This window comes from Eulemur rufifrons, chromosome 18, assembly GCF_041146395.1.
Source record: "Eulemur rufifrons isolate Redbay chromosome 18, OSU_ERuf_1, whole genome shotgun sequence".
Classification (NCBI taxonomy): domain Eukaryota; kingdom Metazoa; phylum Chordata; class Mammalia; order Primates; family Lemuridae; genus Eulemur; species Eulemur rufifrons.
This window is the reverse complement of record NC_091000.1, coordinates 52446111-52466583: the sequence shown is the minus strand read 5'-3', so window position 1 is coordinate 52466583 and position 20473 is coordinate 52446111. Positions and strand designations below refer to the sequence as shown.

Below are 20473 nucleotides of genomic sequence, written 5' to 3'. Positions count from 1 at the left end.
GGTTAGGTCTCCTTCCTTTCTCATGTGCCAGCCATGCCTCTGTTGCCAAAGAATGACCTTTCCTTGCAAACAAATGTTCTCTTTAGAAAATAAAGTGAGCTTGATAGGACAAGGTATGGCTAAACTTGGATTTTTTTGTATCGGATATCACTAAAGGAACACAGAATTCCCTGTCTGCATTTTCTTTAGCATTTGTTGTCTAGTTAAGGTCCTGCCAGGGCAAATGGTGCCTGCTCCTCTACCCCCGGCCCCCATTTTCCACCCCCTGTGAAAATGAGAGGCTGATGGTTGCACCCTCCTTCCACGAGGATTATTTTAAAAACCATAAGGCTGAAAAAAAGCGTTTCCCACTGATCTCGACTGTGCTTTAAAATCAGCTGCACGTTTCCATATTTGCCTGGTTATTTTATGTGAATGCCATTATGGTTGGGTGAACAAATTCACTTATCATTTTCTAACTTCTACTCTTAGAGAAGTCTGCTATGTTGGTGTCCTCTAAGAAATACCCCCCTATTTGGAGATGTGAGAAACTAATGAACCTGGTAACTTTCCTTGAATTTGCTGTGACTGGATGGAGAGAAGGAAATTCAAGACTGCAGTGAGCAGTGTTTATGATCATCTCAGTTATTTTGCAGCTCTTACTAGAAAGTAAGGACTGACAAAATATATAGGATAGAGTAGGTTTATTTTGTTGTGGTTTTCCCTGCTGTTCTCCTAGTAGAGTTATTTCTCATAAAAGAATAAGGAAGTATTATATATGCCTTAGAAAGGAAAAGCAGATGAGATTTTGAAGAGTTTGCCTGTTTCCCTGTTGGGGTTTTTTTGTTGTTGTTGTTGAGTATTTTTGATCATCAACCACATTTCATATCATTGATTTCTAAATTGATTTCAGTTCATTGTTTAAATTCCAGGGACCTTTTTTTCCTTCTTCTCATTGATCTTGAATGACTATTATCTTAGGGATACTGTTGAAATATATATAATATAAAAGTGAGATTGTGATTGAGTGCTGATACTGTCAAGTGCTTTTAATTAAGCTTCTGATGTTATATACATTGATAACAAAATAAAGATTCAGATTTATTAAATTAGCTTTCCATTTATTTTTTAGAAGCACTCACCACATAGTAAACTAAATATATAGCAGCAGCCTGTTCTGCAGCCAAAGCCTTAATGTGCCCCAGAGGAATTCCTGTGTATAGAGTCCATTTTTGAGTAAAGGAAGAGGTCAGGAAATAAGGCAAAGCTGCAGGTGTAATGTAAAGGTTAAGAATGAAAAAACCTGATAGAATTCAGAACATAGAATGGCGATAGCCAGGAGAGGGCAGGGAACTGATCTAGAAGCGTAGAGGTTAACAGTTGGAAGAGACCTGAGGGATCATCTTCACTAGTGATTCTCAACTTTGGCTACACATTGGAAACACCTGGGAGCTTTTTAATAATACACTTGCCCAGGTCCCACAAGACCAATTAAGGCAGGGTCACTGGGGATTAGGACTGGAGCTTTGTTACATTTTAAAAGTTCCCCACTAATTGTAACCTGCAGCAAGAGTTGGGAACCATTGGCCTAATCCAACTCCCTTATTTTCTGTAGGAGTACAGAGCAGATAGCTGGCCCAAGGTTAGACAGCTGTTTGCTAGGATTTCAACCTCAGTCTTATCTTCTTGCCTCCCTCACTCTGTATTCTCCCTGTGTGATCTCATCCCTGTCCTCTTTACACCAATGTGCTCATGACTCCCAAGTCCATGGGCCATGTCTTTCTTCTGAGCACCATACCCTTGTATCTAACTTGTTCCTCATTCTTTCTCCAAATGTCTCAGTCACCTCAAATTCCCTACATTCAAAACTGAATTCCCCTTTCCTCCTCTAGGCTCCAAAACCTGCTTCTCTGTCCAGATTCTTCTGTCAGTAAAGGATATTCCCTCCCTTGGTTATCTGAGCCAGAAATCTTAGAGTCCTCCTCTGCTTTTGCCTCTGTGTACTCCTATCTAATCAATCACCAAGTGCTGTCCATCTTGCCTCTTAGCTATGTCTCAAATCCATCCCACCCTCTCCCTTTGTCCCCAGCTTAATTTGGGATGTTGATATTTTTTTTCTGAATTATTGCAACAGCCTCTTATGCTATCTTCAGCCTCTAGCCTTGCTCTCACGTGGGCTACATCTTTAACACTACTAGGAAGCTTTTCCTGAAACCTGAATTTGATCACTTGTCACTACATTTTTTGCATCATGTGTTCTAATCATTTAGCCATTTCTTCAATTCAACAAAGCTACTTCCTTTTCTATCTCCCTGTGCCTATACTCAGACTTCCTTACAGTCTATAAAGGCATAATCTATCTATAGACTCAGTTTTTTTTATTCCTGGAAGCTGCCCCTGCTGGAAGTACACTAGAAGATCCCCAGGTAAACATGAGAGGTACCTTAGACTCAGGCTACATCCTTGGTAGTTAACACCTTCATTTATCTGCAATATTTACTGGTGACTTCATTTCCTATCCCTGACTTCCATGTCTCTTGTTGCTGCTTGTTCAGCCTTTGTGCTCACTGTGACTGTCTCAGTTCCTGACCAGTTCTTCACCAACGACCCTTGGACTCTCAGTCATTTGTTATTTTTGTCTTGTGCCTCTTTGCTATTTCAGCCCTTTTGCCTTAGGACGTGGATCTCTGACTTTCCTACTGAATGCCTGTCCCTGGCATATATTAAGTCACCAGTCCTTGGTCTCTAGCCTTTGTTACCCAGAATTTGACTCTGGTCTCTCGGGGAACTTTTTTAGAGCATAACCCTCTTAGTCGCCAGCAGACCATCAGGTGCCCCTGCATGACATAAAGTTCAGCCGTTCAGAACCTGATTGTCCAGTTCGTGGTTGTCCTGGCTCCATACCTTTTCCCCTGCCTTTCTGCTGCTGCCTTCCAGTTGTCCAATTAACCACTCAGGCGCTTTGCCAAATAGGGAGCAGGAAAAAATAAGTACGTTGAAACTCAAACCTGCTCATTTGGCTTCTTACAAAGTATGGTGGAGGCTTGCTGAACATTTAAATTTTATTATAATATACCTTAAACCCATCAAACTCTTCAAAGTTTACAGTCTTTACCATTTTTAAGAATCTGTATGTAGAAATGAAGTCCATAGTCTTATTGTAGCTTTACCTTACATTATAATAACACTATTTGGGAAAGCTTTAGTCAACAACTAGAGAATGGGCACAGAAAGTACAGATTTGGTTCCGGGAGCCAAAAGAAGTTAGTAGATATTGCTAAATTTCAATTGCTTGTATAACCTCACATCCATAATACAGGTTCTTATCACATGTGGAGCCTCTTTCAGATCTGAGCTCTGTTGCGCACCTTTGATAAAAATTGAAATGACATCGTCTAACAACCAAAACTGTTAGAAATGCTCCCTTGGGGCCTTCAGTTTTGTTTGATTTTGTCTGAAAAGGAGTTTAAACATGAGCATAAGACAAAAGAGGTCATCAGTGTTTTCTTTCCTTGGAGAGTGGAACACAAAAGCAATTTATGAAGTGCCTATGGGATGGAGATTGCGGAGGTTCAGCTTCTCAGTAATCTAGAAGTTTTATCAAGCTTGCTTTCTTACTGCCTCATTTTTTTAAAACCCAACGGCAGCCCACATAGACTGCAGGACTGAGCATGTAGTTACTTTTAAATATCTTCTCATCTCTGTGGCCCGTACCTTGGGATTAATGATGAAAGTGACTTGAAGGTACCACGTACAATCTGGGAGAAACATTTGCTGTACTCACTGTACTTTGGCCACCATCGTTACAAGTTCATCACACAGCTTGTTTAACATGTTTACTTTTTAAACACTTGGAGAATTAACAGGTGGTTGCATGACTGAGATGTTTGTTTTAACAGGCTAAAAAGTGGGAGGTAATTTAGACATGCACTGTGATGCAATAGGAAAATACCTAATTATTCCATGTTTGGCTCAACTTTTAGTTTCAGTTAAAACTACTGATAGCAAGGCTTAACAAGTTTTGTAGAATAGTACTCTTAACATTGCCTACATAGGAGAAACTGACATACTAGTAATAATGGCCATGGTGTAGTTGCTTGTACATGAAACCTTCAGTGTGGCTTTAGTGCTAGAACTTAGTAAGGGAGCTATTCTCAGAGCAGCTATCATCAGCAGTTACAGTGTGAATACAGAATGTTCTGAAAGCCCCATATCTAATTCAGCATGCTCCAGAAACCAACTTGGAATACTCTCTACTATATATAGAATGCACCGAAGGTAAAAAACCTATATCTGCCTTTTATCATAAGCTACATCATTTTGGGGAGGAAAGTGGAGTATAAAAAACCTATATCTGCCTTTTATCATAAGCTACATCATTTTGGGGAGGAAAGTGGAGTATAAGTAAGTAAATAACACTATTTGTATTAGCCCCAAAAGAAGCCAGTGAGCAAACAATGCCCTATTTTCTGACAACAAGTTTATCAGACATAAATACAGTAAAGTTTTAGCTATGAATATTGAAGGTTATATGCATTAATCCAGTTAACTGAAAACCATTGCCCTTCCTCCTCAGAGGCCATACAGCCCCGAGCTGTATTTTCTGAAATCTGGAACAGGGCAAAATATGGCCCATTGGCCTATCCAGCCTACTGCCTGTTTTTATAAATAAAGTTTTACTGAAACACAGCCACTTCCATTTATTTGTTATTATCTATAACTGCTTTCATGCTATAATAGCAGACATGAGTAATCACAACAGAGACCATATGGCCCACAAATCCTAAAGTATTTACTATCTGGCCCTTTACAGAGAAAGCCACCCTTCGTCTAGAATCTCTGCCCCGACCATATCTACTTCTGACAGTAGTCCCTTAAGCCCAAACCAAATGAACAACTATCCAGCAAAATTCCTTGGTCCTACTTGTTCAATGAAGACCATACAAGAACCAATCATAACCTATATCCTGACACATTAGGATGAACATAGGAGGCATAATAACAATTAGCTGTCTTGTCCCCATAAGGGATTGTGGATCTGTATATCCAAGCATGGAAGTTTGACAAGGATAAATTGTGAAAAGTGGATAAAAGTAAAGTTCAAAACAATGTACAGTCAGTCCACCCTCCATATCCACAGGTTCCACATCTGCAGACTCAACAAGTTGTGTATCAAAAATATTCAGGAAAAAAAAAACAGTACAACAATTAAAAATAGTACAAATGTAGACAATACAGTATAACAACTATTTACGAAGGTATGATAAGCAATTTAGAGATGATTTAAAGTATACAGGATTTGCATAGGTTATATGCAAATATTACACAATTTTATAGAAGGAACTTGAGCATCAGCAGATTTTGTTATCTGTGGGAGTTACCAAGGGATGATTGTATATAGAATGATATCCTTTCTTTGAAGATAATAATAACTGTGAGTGCATATGTATGCCTAGAATATTTGGAACCATACATAAATTGTTCATTGTGGTTATGGGAGCTGGACAGATCATAGTGGATGAGAAAACAAGCTGCTTTTAAAGTTGGCTATAATAGAGAACTCCAGACTTCTTGCTTGTCACGGACACTGGGGAACAGGGATGGAGGGGGACTCTGTAGTGTCTGGGTTCCGCTTGAGAAAAACACATCATTAGAAGTGAAAAGAGCCCTCTCTTTTCATAGCTATATATGAGGCACATATATGTCATCAGTACAGATACTAATAATTATATGCCTATCTAACTCAGATACATTCCTTTATTAATTTAGCCAGTAGTTACTGGGTGCCTACTACATGTAAAACACCATGCAAGGCACCTGAGCTATATAGCAGTGACAGAACAAAGGTATCCTCACAGCTGCAGGCTCGGACAGACAGACTGAAGCTATGACCGGGAAGCCTGAGGAGGTGGTGGTTTAAAGGGATGCGTTCTGAGGAACAGCAGTTGGTATTACAATGAAATTGAAAGTGCTCTAAATGTGTATTGAGTTTTCTTTCTTATCTCAGTTTTTTTCCTCCTTTTAGTCTCTGAGTTATGCATTTTTAAATAGGGATTTTGATGGTGATTAGTGTTTTAATTACAAAACCTTCTAGGAAGAGGTTGCCTAGCTGCTTCTCAACAGTGAGCCACATAAACTATCAAGTGACTTTGGTTTCTAATTGCATCCATGTGTCTCCTCGGCTTGCACAAAAGAAGACTCTCTAACTAAAGAGTAGCTTTATATAGATAGATATAGATATTTTTGTCAGCTGTCAACTCAATTGTGTTTTGTTTTTTCCACAGAAAAAGCAAAGAACAAAAGATCTCTCTCGGGTATTTCATTCTTACAATCCGTATGATCACAAGGTAAGAGAAGCATGTTATTAGCGTATTAGGTATTACAAGTTTTCCTGAGTACGCAGCACAATTTTCGCCAATATGTGGTGATTCTGAAACATACTTACCAATTACATTTTTATTTCAATTTTAATTTTTCAACTCTATCCCTCTTAAAGAAAACAGAAATTTTGTATTTCTGAACTAAAATAATTATATTTTATTCCCATTAAAATCTAGTTACATATTAGCACTGAAATCTCAAGGACTGTGAAAAGACAAATTTTTGGGGTGTTTTTTGTTTGGTTGCTTTTTGTTTTTTCTTTCTAACCACTGTAGTGGTTGGCTTTTGGATTGGTAAAGATAGTTGAAATATTGAGTGCCAAATCTTGGTTCTCCATCGCTCCTGTTAGAAAGTTATTTTTCTAAATAAAAATCCTGACAAAAATCAGTACACAGCATTTATATCTGAAATACCCACTGCCAAGAGTTTTACTATGCAGAAGACCAAATAGCATAACAACCCCATGTACCCATCCTACAGCTTTGTAGATTCATAGCCAGTCTGGTTGCATTTATACCCCACACGTTCTGCCCTCCATATCTGAAGAATTCCCAGACATCTTTTCACTTCTAGGTATTTCACCACATACTTGTAAAAAATGAGGACTCTTAAAAAAAAAAAAAAAAAAAAAGCCCATACATAGCCATTTTTAAGAAAATGCTTAACACTACATCTTCATGGGGAAATATATTACAAGATTTCTGAGACTTGTACAAAACTTCTATGCCATGTAAGCTTCCAGTAAATCTGTTAATTCGAGGTGATTTCAGAAGCAAACAAAAAATTTACACAGTTGAAATGCTAATATAAACTTAAATCTTTATCTATGAATTTACAGGGAGACATGTGGTGGGGATTTTTTAACTAGCCAAAATAAGTAGTGTGAAAACTACTTTCTTCAGTTGAGAATCCAGAGATGTCTGGATTCAGGAGGAAAAAATTGTGTCATTTCATAGAAATTGAAAGAATTTGAATAGTTTCTAGTGTTTCTATAGACCAATTGACTTAAGCACCAAAAATTTGTAAAAGAGGTGTTTATGCTCCATGTGACCATGGTGATATACAATACTAAAAATTGTATCATTTCGAGTTACATTTTTCAAGCTAAATCAATCACTTTGCAAAATACAGCAATTTGTTTGAAAGAGATTGAGAGAGCCAGTAGTGTCTGACAATGCAGACAGAAGGTGCAGGCTGATAAGTAATATAACAGCAACAGGAATGAGATTGGCCAGATTTCTGCTGGTAATGTTGCATTTTTTTAAGATGAAGTCATTTAATGAACATAAGTGCAATAGTGGTTAAAGTTAACATTTAACCACACACACACACACACACACACACACATGCACACACACGGCTACGACAAATCAAAGGTTTTGCCTGACTTGCCTAAATTTTGCCCACTTCTAACATTTTTTAATTCACAGTTAAGGGAAATTCCATTATTCTTTTATTAGAACTCTTAATGGAACCTAGCCATTTGCAGCTTCTACCGGCTTCCTCTTCATATCCTTTGTGGCATTGTATCAAAGTCACCTCAGATTATTTTGGCTTCCCTTCATTCCTCTACAAATTAGGCATCAGGCAATGAGGAATTGAATATAAATGTTAGATGGAGTTCCTTTTGATCTTTACTTTAAGATCGGTAATAAATTACTGTAAGTAGCTAGACTGCTTGATGAGTGCTTTTTGAAGCTCTTAAGATGTGGCCTCTTGGCATTCTGTTTTATTCTGTATGTGTGTAGTGAAGGAAAAAGGAGAAGTTTTGTTGTAGGCAGCTCCTGGCCCCCTTGTAGCCTCCTCCCATTTTTCCAAGCTCTATCCAGGCAAATCTAACCATATTACTTTTAACCTTGTCTCTTGTTTATTGGAATGTCCAGGAAGACTGGAACCATAAGGATAAAGTAACATGCACTGATTTCTCAATCTGAGAATATTGCTTTTTTCCCGCATAAATTAATAGATGGTTGTGTTTCACGTTATTTTGTCATTTTAATTACCCAGTTATATTCAAGCAAATTAGCTTTCTAGGCAGATAGGTTTTAGTGTAAAATGTTTTACAAGATATGGTTAAAGTTGGTATAAACATCTCATGCTCAAGGAGATTTCTGGAGTGATCCTTAAGAAAATATATATACAAATATTGTAATGAAAGCTTATATAAAATATAATATCCTCTGGGATTTGCTTTTTAAAAATTCAAAGAGAGGAGTGGATAGGGTACAGTAAAATAAAATTCACCATGTTTTGATGACTATCAAAACTGAGTGATGGGTTTGTGGGGGTTTATTATTCTATTCTGCATATTTTTCTATATGATTGAAATTTTCCATGATAAAAAGATGCAAAAAGTAAAATAAACTATGGTCTGCTCCTGAGAGTGAATGTTGTGATATTCTTTTCCTCATTAGCCCAATTTCCTTTAGTGTTAATTTTTCCCTTGACATAAATTTATGCCAAAGAAAGGATACTCAGCATTTCAGTGGGTTCATTATGCTGAGTAAACTCAGAAATGCAACTTCTGCTCTAAAGTTGGCATAATTTCCTGGGATTTCATCCCAAATTATAGTGGGTCACTTAAATGATAGCCTTGCTTACTAGAAACTGTTAAAACAGTTGTAATCACAAAAGGGTAGGTAGGACACTCGTTTTGTTCTCAGTGAGTCAGTTATATTTGCTCTTCTTGCCACTCCCCCAACCAAGATTCCTGCCTGACCCCAGATGCAGGAAAGTCACCAGGTTAAACAAACGTGTCCTTTGAGTGAGGCCAGGTGCATTTCTTAATCATACCCTAAAGCCATTGTTTAGATTGTAAATGGTCAGTTGTTTTTCTCCTAAATGCTGTTGCAAAAAAAGCAAATAAAGCTCAGAGAATAATGTGTACCCAGAATGAGTCTTAGGAAATACTTGATTTCTTACACTAAGAAACGTTGTTTAAAACTGGAATTTAATTTTGGACTGTTGTCTCTGACTCCATGTCCATTTTTTGAAAATTGTTTTCAGGAATTCTTATAATAAAAAAAGACTGTACAAAAAGGCCTGGCTAAAGCTAATTCCTATTTATCTGTCCTAACAAAAGGGAACATTAGTAAAGGTAATCCAAAGTAGCAGGTAATCTGGTTATATTTTATGCATTATATTCTTTTCTCTGTTATTTTAATAAACAGATAATAAACATAGCTTATAGTTTCTGAAAACACAGTGTTCTAACTTCCACGAAAGGTTACAGGGCCTGAGGCCTTCCAGGTCACAGAAAGTCAACCTGGAGTTGAAGTTTTCTTTTAGATAAGTCCACAAGTAAGTTAGCATAGGCTATAATTATAATAGAGCACTTTTATTAAAGCCATGCAAATTAGCATGCACTCTGTGTCCTTGGCCTGAAGAAAATATTGCCATGCACTAAAAAACGTCTCTTTCTTTTTCATTCTCTCCTTTTTTGTTAGATTTTATCAGAATTATGTGTTTAGGGGAAATCTAGGTTTATTAGCTAAACACAGATGTTTATAATCTGCTAATGTAAAAAATTAATATACAAAACGAAAATGCTTAGAAAGAAAAAGGTTGGAAATTCTCTTTAGGTCTATAGTGATTTTTAACATCTGCAAAATTGAGTAAGTTCCTAAACACAATCTGTTTGAATTTATGTATACTCCACCATTAAAAGTGAGTCTTCAATAGGTAGTCACTATTACTGTTTCTGTATTTTGTGAACTGGACTTCTCATTTTCTTTTAGTGACTTATTAATTTTCCTACATATAGAGACATAAGTCAGTGGACACACTTAGGAAACATTGTTATGTAACCCCTGTGTTGGTGAAGTGGGCTTTTGTTTTTCTTTTGGTGACTACCATTATTTTAAAAACCTTTCTATATACATAGACCTGTATCAACTGAGCTGTAAACAAATTCATATGTTCAAAAAACAGTTGTTATATATGAATGCACTTGATAAATTCGCCTATTCTTAGAAAGGATACAAACATTAGTGCTTTACTCCACCAGAGCCATGTTTTGGGCAGCAATCTCAGCTATCTAAAACACAGCTCAGAAGCTCCATAAAAGCCAGCTTGGGCCCAGACTGTTCAAATTAGTGTTTAATTCTCTCCCCCAGCTCATTCCTTCTTCAATCCCCCATTCACAAAACAGTCCACTCTTTTTTTAAATCAATTCTAGCAAACATAGGTGCCTGGTTTCCCAAACCTCTGTCAACACTAATAGCAGTTAAAAAGAGAGTAGTTATTGTTTCAAGAAGTCAGAGCTCCACTAAGAAGTGACAGCATACTAAATGGAAGCAAGGACAGGCCATAAAACTGCAAAGTCATTAACAAAGGAGCTCTAAAAGTGCAGCTGCCCAAGACCAGTTAATTTAGACCCAAATACCCAGATCTCCTATACATTTCTATAGTCCCGGGGTAAAATAGTTGGTATTAATTTACATCAAGAAACAGATGTTTTGTTTAAAAATAGTAGATATATATCCTATTTTTAGAAACATTGATATTTTAAGAATAACTTTTACTTATCTTGAAAACTCTCTTGGGAACAACCAGTTCTTAATAAGTTGGGATAAATGAAGTATTACTCGAGATTAGTGTTGGTAGTTGGAGGAGGGACAAAAAATGTGTGTGAGCATAAAAGGTGAGGAAAGTAGAATCAATATTACCCTAAATTATTTATTTATATGATTAGATACTACAGAAATACTAAAGTCTTTGAGATTTATTATTATATTTTTATCTTGAAGATTGTTCTAGGCATAACTTGAGTAGAATAATTATTAGTATTTCAGTGTAATGATTTTTAATTATAATATTAAATACACCAAAAATATTGGTATGTATTTCAATAATCCAAACTTCCTAAGACTACCTTAAGAACTGTTGTTAATACAGACATGTCTGGGAATTCATATCTACTAGTGTACAGTGAAATATTACATGATAAAAATGTAAAATAGTATTTTCTACAACTTTAGGCAAAAGCATACAGCAAAAATCTGTCAAAAATCTTGGGTTATACTGCCGTCCTTTCCTCTCTCAGAGTCCAGTAGTCTCTATGACACCAAGCTTCATGAAAACATGCATCATACCTCCTAAGCAAAAGGGACAATTTCATTTCAGAAATCATTTATTGATTTACATTTCTCTGTTAATCACATTTGCCTAGTGATTTAAAATTACAAAAGTTACTCCACGCAGCTCTTTGTGTTCGAAGAATAATGACCATTTGACTCGATCCTGAGGCAGCCACAGTATTGTCAAGCCTTCATTATCCCCTGTGCTTTGAATAACATAATGTAACAACAGAGTGCTTTGAGTTGTTCTTCTAGAGAGAGAGATGTGAATTTGGATTATTGCCTGCTGGCCCCGTGGAGCTTTGAGCTATCTGCTGTCTGGAAATAGCAAATTCAGTTTTTAATGGATCCGGCACTCTATGATAGCCAGATTTTCATGGCACGTGCAGATAAAGAAACAAGTTATTGATTTGGCATGTTTATGCCATGCTTAAAACAGTTCTCTGCGGCAGATTGTCCAAAGCCATTTGTGCACTTAACTCTATTTCCCTTCTTTGGCAAAAATAAAAAAGTGTTTAAAAAGTAATTTTAGGACTGTTGCCAAATATCAGGAACAACCGAATAAATGTGTAATTGATTGAGTTTCCTTATTGTTATATTGACACATTTCCTTCTACTAAAACCATGTTCAGGGTAAGGCCTTGAAAACACAGGGAAGGGAGTACTTCAATAAATAATAAATTCATTTTGTCAACTTCACTCTAAAGCCAAATGAATAACCCAGACATGAAATAAAGGCATACTGAAGAGCTCTTTTGGTGTAAAATCTGTGCTTTCATTTATTAAAACATCTTCCCTCTAAGGTGACCATATAATTGTCACCAAAGACACAGATATAGCCCAGCTGTTTCCTGCTTCGGCAGAGCATATCTCTAACCACTCCTTGCATCCTGATCTATGAAAACCTAATCCAAACCTAATCCATTTTTAACCTTCATCAGTTTGTGAGTTGAGTAGCAGATCATGTTTCCTTGAGCTTAACTTTGATATCGTACCTATATATTTTTCCCTTTTTCTTTTAATATGGCATTCTAAAAACTAAACATTATTTTTTACATATTGGTTTAATAATTTTGTTACTGTAACTGCAAGAATAGGAGGAATGGAAGTATGTACAAATGGCAGAGATTTTGGTGCTATAAAAATGATAGATCCAGGTACCCATAGATGCCAGAACTCTACTCTGCCAGTTACCCTGAGGATTGACAAAGACAACGAAATTTGAGTAGACTTTTATTAGGATGATTATTATCATCATAAAGCAATCATTTACAACATACCAAGTAACTGGCATTATTCTCAGAGCTTTACATTCACAAATAAGTCATTTAATCTTTATTCCAACCCAATAAGGTGAATATTGTTGTGCCATGTTTTCAGATGAGGAAACTGAGACACAGGTTAAGTAACTGCTCAAGGTTACACAGCTAGCAAGTTACAGGGAAATCTAGCTCCAGAGTCTGTGCTCATCATTTCTACATTCAAGTAGCTGAAAATCCACAGTATCAAATGCTCTAAATAAAAGGAGGATTAACAAACACAACTTAAGCTCAAGGTCAAAGTGGGCCTTCTTACTCTGCCTCTCTTTCCCCAACCCCAAATGTAAATCTAAGTAGGTAAACTCTTTGTAGAAATAGAGGTGTGGCTGGGCACAGTGGCACACACCTGTAGTCCCAGCTACTCAGGAGGCTGTGACAGGAAGATCACTTGAGCCCAGGAGTTCAGGGTTGTACTGTTGTATGCGCCTGTGAATAGCCAGTGCACTCCAGCCTGGGCAACACAATAAGACCTCCATCTCTAAAAACAAAAAAGAAGAAGGAAAAAGGAAATAGAGGCATGAGTAAGAATAAAGAGAGACGGAGAATGGAAGTAGATGGGGGGAGCATTGAGGATTCCACTGAATGACTGCCCAGTAAATCAGCCCGGAAAGCAGTCCAGCCTGTTCCAAAAACTGCCACCCTCACCTCCCCAACCTGATTAATTCAACATCACCCTGGGGCGAAAGAAACGTGATTTAAACTGGGAGTTAGGGCTAATATCCTACAAAGTCTAACAGTTGACTGTTAGGTTACTGCTGGGCCCTGGGTTTCTCATAGAACCCTGTCCAACTTGCTTTCCTCCCTGAGTCCCCTACCATGGGGATTGGAGGATGGCAGGTTGTGTAGGAGCAAGACTACAGGGGATATCCAAGCCAGAGAAGCAGACTCAGCCAGAGCCTAAAAGACTAAAACACTGAGAAAAATTGAGAGGAGAATCACCTGAAGTTACTATACATGGAGATGGGAAAATGGCAGCAGGGCAGATCAGAAGAGGTATTTAATAGAATACCATCCTGTTCTGTTGATTAAGACACCAGCTAACATCTGTGACTTCCTTTTCTGGGCAGCTGGGGTCATGATGCAGAAGTTGGAAAGTTCTCCAGGTCAGTGTTTAGGAATGCCCTATTTAGTAGCATATTCTCCTCTCCCCTCTACCTGCCCACCCAGGCACTCCCAGGAGTATCAGTAATAGGGAAAAAGCAAAAGTTCATGATCAAATCCTTTGTGAACATTCAGTATAAAAGAATTGATTAAAAAAATTAATCAAAAAATCTACATAGATATGACAATTAACTGTATTTTCAAATTATTCATCAAGCCTAAAAGTACCTCAGTTTCTACTGTCACTGGTTCTGTACTGCCTCCATGAAATTCACTAGCATAAGAAAGAACTAGGAAAGGGGGGAAGAGAGACTGCATTGTACCAAGAGCCATCGTCTGTACCACCCATCCCTGGGCCACTTGCCCCAGGCTCTGCCACCAGGCCCAGGCATGTCCTCTGTCATCAGTCTTTGCACCCAGGTCAGATGTATCACCATTCTCTTTCTCTATTGACAATGTCAGGGTCTTAATATATCCCCTGTCCCATCAACTCTTTCTTTCTATGTCTCCCCACGAGTGTGCACCTACCAATCTTTCTCATCCCCATCCAAAGGACAGACTTGGCTAGCACACTATCTGCTGGGCATGTGAGGCCTGTTGCATGCCAGAGTGAGCAAATAAGAATGCAGGACACCCAGTGAAATTGGGGTTTTTGGGTTTTTTATTTTCTAGAGACAGGGTCTTACTCTGTTGCCCAGGCTAGAGTACAGTGGCATGATCACAACTCACTGTAACCTCACACTTCTGGGCTGAGATGATCCTCCCACCTCAGTCTCCTTAGTAGCTGGGACTACAGGCACGTACCACCATGCCCAGCTTATTTTTAAATTTCTTATGGAAACAGGGTCTTGATATGTTGCCCAGGCTGGTCTCAAACTCCTGGACTCAAAGTGCTGGGATTACAGGTGTGAGCCACAGTAACCAGCCCTACATTTGAATTTCAGATAAACAGTATTTTTTTAGTGTAAGTTTGTCCCATGCAATATGTGGGACGTATTTATATTAAAAATGTATTCATTATTTATCTGAAATTTATATTTAACCTATGTGCCCTGTTTTTAGCTGGCAACCCTAGTTGCATGTGCAGTACACATTTCACTTGGGCAAATTGAAACTTGAAAGACAAAAAGGAAAATAATGTCCATGATGTAAGAAATTATCTTAAAACTTCCTCTTCATTTCATGTGAAGACCTAAGGAAGTTCCTTCCTATTCCTAATCCCATCCTTGTGGAATGTGCCTGGCCTCCCCATCAAAGGCTAACACCTGTGTCCCATATAGTTTTTCAAACTTTTACTAGTTCATTTAACAAGAGAAAACAACTTTTTCATTTGACTTCTGTTCTTTCAAGTCTTATGACAACATTTTAACCTGGGAAACCTACTTGGAAAATTGCTTGGAAGGTACAAAGAAATTAATTTCCAAAGTGCTCCTACCATATTTTCAAGGAAGAAAATTGCCAAATCTCCCTCTTAAAGGGTATAGTTTTTTTCTCAGCAATACATTTTTATCATAAAATATAATTAATGGCCTTCCTTGTAGCTGAAGTTATTTTTATTGAGATGTACTGAGAAACATTAATGCCACTGATGCTTAAAGCAAGTAATATTGGCATCTGCCAGAGAAGTGAGGAAGCTGTTATTTCTTTTTCCTTCTTTTGCTCCACTGCTCACGTCCTTAGACCGTCAGGACCCTGTGATTGGTGGAGTGTGGGCTGATGCTGCTCGCTCGGTGGGCTCCCCAGGCCTGCCTTTGTCTTCCTCAGCACGTGATTAACAGCAGCTGAAAGGCTGCTCTCAGATGATTACCAACCTACAATACAGATCCAGGAGTTCCACAAAACAATTTCCAGACTTGTGTTTACAAAGAATAATGAGATGAAAGTATTTCCATGTTTCAATAATTTATTCTCTCTAGGGTTTTTGTGCAAGATTAAGAAGACATGATTACAGTTAGCATTTATGGCACTTTTTAAATGTATACATTAATGCTCTTGAAATTGGGAAATGAGAGAGTTTTAGCATCTGGGAAAAAAATAAGTTAACCAGCTTCTTCTAATGACTGCTAATATTTTTCCATTATTCAACACTCTGCCTTTGGGTGCCTTTTAGAATTTCAGAGATATCTTAAATGCACATGTGTCAAATAAAAATAAAGGAATTTTAAAGACTCAAATTGTGCTGAATTTAATTATCATTATGTGGTAGACACATGGGTAAGAAAGGATACTATTCCATTTTTAATTACTGTAGAGTGTAACAGAATCCAGCTACTATTCATAAAACAAATCTAATTCAGTTTAGGCTTTTTGAGAGTGGGGGTTCATTTTAAAGCTGTTTCTTTGGCTTTATTATTCACTTTTTATTTCTCATCAACACTTTCTTTTCTATAATAATTTAAAACAAAATTTTAAGTTGATACAGTTAATGTTTTTATGATTTATCTCTCTCCCTCTCCCCATCTTCCCCTTTTCTTTCCTCCTCCCCTCTTCTTCCTCTCCCTTCCTCTCTCTCCCTGTTAATAGCCACCATTTCCCTGGTTTACTTTCTATTTTCAGTTTCTCCCTCCATGCATACTGTTTATCTTCTATGCATTCTTTGTATTCATATTTTCTTAATATTCCACCTACTTTTGCATTTCCTCACAATTTCTTTGTTTTTTACCCTCCATTGTGTTCCTGCTGGAGGGAGTCTAAGGGGTGTAATTTGGGGGCTTTTCAACATGGTACGTTGTGCTATTAACAGTTCTTTCCTTTCCATTAGAGACAGTCATATGAAAGCTCAATACTAAATTTGTACATTCTCCCTGGTTAAGAGTCTGAAACTATAGAGCTGGGAAGGCCCTTAGGGCTCATGTAATCCCACCACCCTCCTCTATCCCACCTCTGTTGTCCAGGGAAGGAAAAGGCCTATTGATTTTTTACTCATCTGTTTTTCAAGACTCAGTTTTCAAGACTCAGTTTAATTTCATCTTCTTTGCATCTTTTCTCATATACACAGAGAATTGTTCTCTCCTCATGCTACCCCCACGACTTGTATGTGCCTTTGTTATTTGACTTGTCATGCTCTCAGGATTCAGTTCCGTTCAATGAAGATTTGAGTTATTTCCTAGGAGACGGGCCCAATAACTAGGGTAAATGGCTTAAAGTCCAGTGGGACAATGGGGTGAATGACAACATTACATCATAATTATTTTGCTGTTATGTATTTATTTGTTGACATCACTATTCCCCCTGCCACACTGTGAGTGTCTTGAGAACAAAGATCATCTTACTTGTTCTTTCCCCCCACCCTCATCAGGGGAAGACATTGAATTAAGGGCTAGAATTTAATATATTACAAGTATGAAGTGTATTTTATTCTTCTTTGGATATGTGTACCATAACTATACCAGGCACTTACCCACCATCCCACAGCAAAAACAGGGCTGAAACCCTGTCTTTTAATTCCCAATTTCATGCTGTCTGTACCAATGCACAGTCAGAATGTCCCAGTAGGGATAACCACAGCTGTGGGAGAATGTACTAAGTTTGTCATTGGTTTTTAATTATAAAATAACTAATACATGTACTTCGTATCATATTCAGAAAAAGTCTCCCTCATAACCTTATCCTACAAACAGACCCCTGTTCCCCTCTCCAGATGCAGCCACTGTTTCTGGTTTTGTGCATATGTTTCTAGAGTTATTTTGTGCATCTACAAACACATACCTTCATAGAAATGTTGGTATGTGTTTTTATATAGATACATACTTTTTTAAAATTCAAATGTTAACATACTATAAATTCTTCTGTTTCTTTTTACATTTTACAGTATATTTTGGAGGTATTTTCCACCAGTACATAAAGAGCTGTCTCATTTCTTTTTTAAAAAAATAGCTGTATATATTCTATACCAGATGTGTACCATATTTATTTAACTAGACTCTTACTGATGGATCTCTGAGTGACTTCTGATCTTTTGATCTTACAAACAGTGCTGCAGTGTTTAATCTCACAAGCATGCCATTTCATGCATGTATAACTATTAACTGTAGGATAAATTTCTAGAAGGGAATGTCTAGATATTAGGCGTGTGCCTTTTAAATCATGCTCGATATTGCCAGATACCCACTCAACAAGATGTTCCAGTGTACATTCCCGTCAACAGTGTGAGAGAGTGCTTGTTCTCCCACCCTCCCATATACACTATGTCAGCTAACTTTTAACATCTTTCCCTGTTAGGGCAAAAAAAAAAAAAAAGGTATCTATTATAGTTTTAATCTGTATTTCTCTTATGAGTGTACTCACTCAGTTGTTGGGAATAGCCACAAAAATAGAGTAATTTGGTCTTTGATCTCATGTAGTTATCTCCACATTCAAAACTTCTGACTCTTCTATGTGCCAGTTATATGGTGTTGGGGGATATTTAAGTTTCCTTTGCCTCAGTTTCCTCCTCTGTAAAATGAGAATAATACTCTCATTTTACATTGAGAGTTTTATAGACTCTAAAACACTATTAATTGTAAGACCATTAATTTATATAACACAAAGAAAGGGAAAAAAATGCCCATTACAATGTTGTCTTAAATTGAGAGATGCTAAATATGTGTCTTTAAGTATATATAGAGATAGATAGAGAGAAATGTGCATCTTAGAATCAATGAAATTTGCTAGTACTTGCTTTATAGGGTTGTCATAAGGATAAAATGGAAAGCATCTAGAATAACGTCCAACACAGAGTAAGTGCTCAATAAATGACTATTATTCTCAAAGTAAAGTTTTGTATAGTTTCTAGAATGTCAGCTCCACCACTAGTACTTACCATGTAGTACATTTTCAATAAATAACTGTTGTTGTGGCTATTAATGTAAAATTATAGTTACTAGAATGTGAGCAGGGATTTTGTCTGTTTTGTTCAGTGCTGTTCTCCAGCACCTGAAACAGTGTTTGGAATATGGGAGCTGCTCCATAAATATTTGTTGATTGAAATAATCTGTTTCCATTTCTAAAGCTTTAACAGAGTGTGGAGATCTTAATTCTTCCCGAGCGGCAGATGCAGTGGTCGTGGGTCTCGGCATTCTGTGGTCTTTACCTCTCCCCCCCCCACCCTCGTACACACCAATACCCCCAGACTTTATCACAAACCACTTGGTTTCATTTTCAAAATAGCTGAGCCCTCTGGAGTTCAAACATTTAAAAACCTTTATTTATAAAACTGAAAACTTTGAATTGAAAGGGCACTTTAGAATATTGTTGATATAAATTTTTTTCCAAGCAAGATTCAAATTATGTTTTACGTAATCTGTACAGAATCCTAATAAGAATTTTATAAGATCTGTGTAAGTCCTACATTTTAGAATTTGTATTTTTAGAATATATTATACTGTTTGTACAACTGATATGGTCTTGGACTATTGTTATTCAGTATATCCACTACAGAAAGTATAAAGAAATAAAACCTTTTATTTTAAAGTATCATATTTTTTTTTAACTGAATGTGAGCTCATCGGAGTTTTTTTTTTTTTTTTTTCCTTTCTTTCTTTCTCATCTATGAGAGTATGGACTTCAGGAAAGTCTTCATTACTTCATAGAGTTTATATCCTTTATGTTCTTCTTTTTGAATTTTAGGATTTTCTCATATTAGACTGTTTAGCTGTACAGACTCTGCTTTCTTCAATTTGGTTCCAGGTATTTGAATATTTCCATATGGCATAGAGTTCTCTGTTTTTGATCTTTGAGAATTGGAAATGTACTGATTTAGTTACTTCAAAAAGAGGAGATAGGAAATAAAGACACTGAGCATGTGCTTTTGTAAATATTTGTGTGTATAAATATGTAAGTATGTAGATAGATATGCATACTGCCGCTAAAATATGAACCCTGGCTAATATTAAGATTCGCTGGGATTACCTGAGTCTCCACAAATAGCCCAGGTTTTCTGACTAATATTATTTTTCCCACCTTATGCATAACCTGAAAACTCTGAACAGCTTTGAATGTACCCAGAATTCAATGTGATCTTCTTACCTTAAATTTAGTTGATAATTCCTGAGTCAGAGTCTTGCTGAAAGCTCAGCCTGTCTGGGACAGTACAGCCTGTCCCTGCTTCCAGGCCCTGTGTGGAAGGAACTGAAGCACTCTTGCTCTGTGTGAGCATCTCCATGTGGACGAAGTTCACTCCTACATGTTATAAAAGTCCATTTTTATCACAGACTCATTTTTGATGTGTTTATCTGACTTTACAGTCACTCACCTTTCACTTACTTGAAGAAGATAAGGTCAAAACCTGAAAATTTGCTCCGAAAAATTGAGGCAAGCCTAATATCCCTTACTGAAATACTGTCACGGTCTGCGGTAAGGCTCAGAACAACAGATTACAGTTGCTAACCAGCTATCACTGAATTGGCGCCCCCAAAGGTCAGCCGGTGCTAACGCTCCAGGTCTATCAGGAATACCTCCATAGGCCTGATCCGTGACTCATCATTCCCTTTTTGTGCAAGATAGGTTTAAACACTCACAAGTTTTCGCTACAGTTGTAACTTGCAACCAAATGCTCACATCTCTGCAGCTGCTAAGCCAAAGCCAGTGTGCCATCCTGGGCTCCTGCCTCTCCCTTTACCCACTACATTTGATTGC

The 20473-nt window shown here is 37.3% G+C and overlaps 1 protein-coding gene across 1 annotated transcript in view; it reads left to right on the top strand.

Moving 5' to 3' along the window:
* Positions 1-20473, top strand: part of CDKAL1 (CDK5 regulatory subunit associated protein 1 like 1) — a 582236-nt gene that overhangs the window by 467230 nt on the left and 94533 nt on the right. The window contains exon 12 of the mRNA XM_069493178.1: positions 6264-6326. Coding sequence (XP_069349279.1) covers positions 6264-6326 — 63 coding nt within the window. The remainder of the gene's footprint in view (positions 1-6263; positions 6327-20473) is intronic.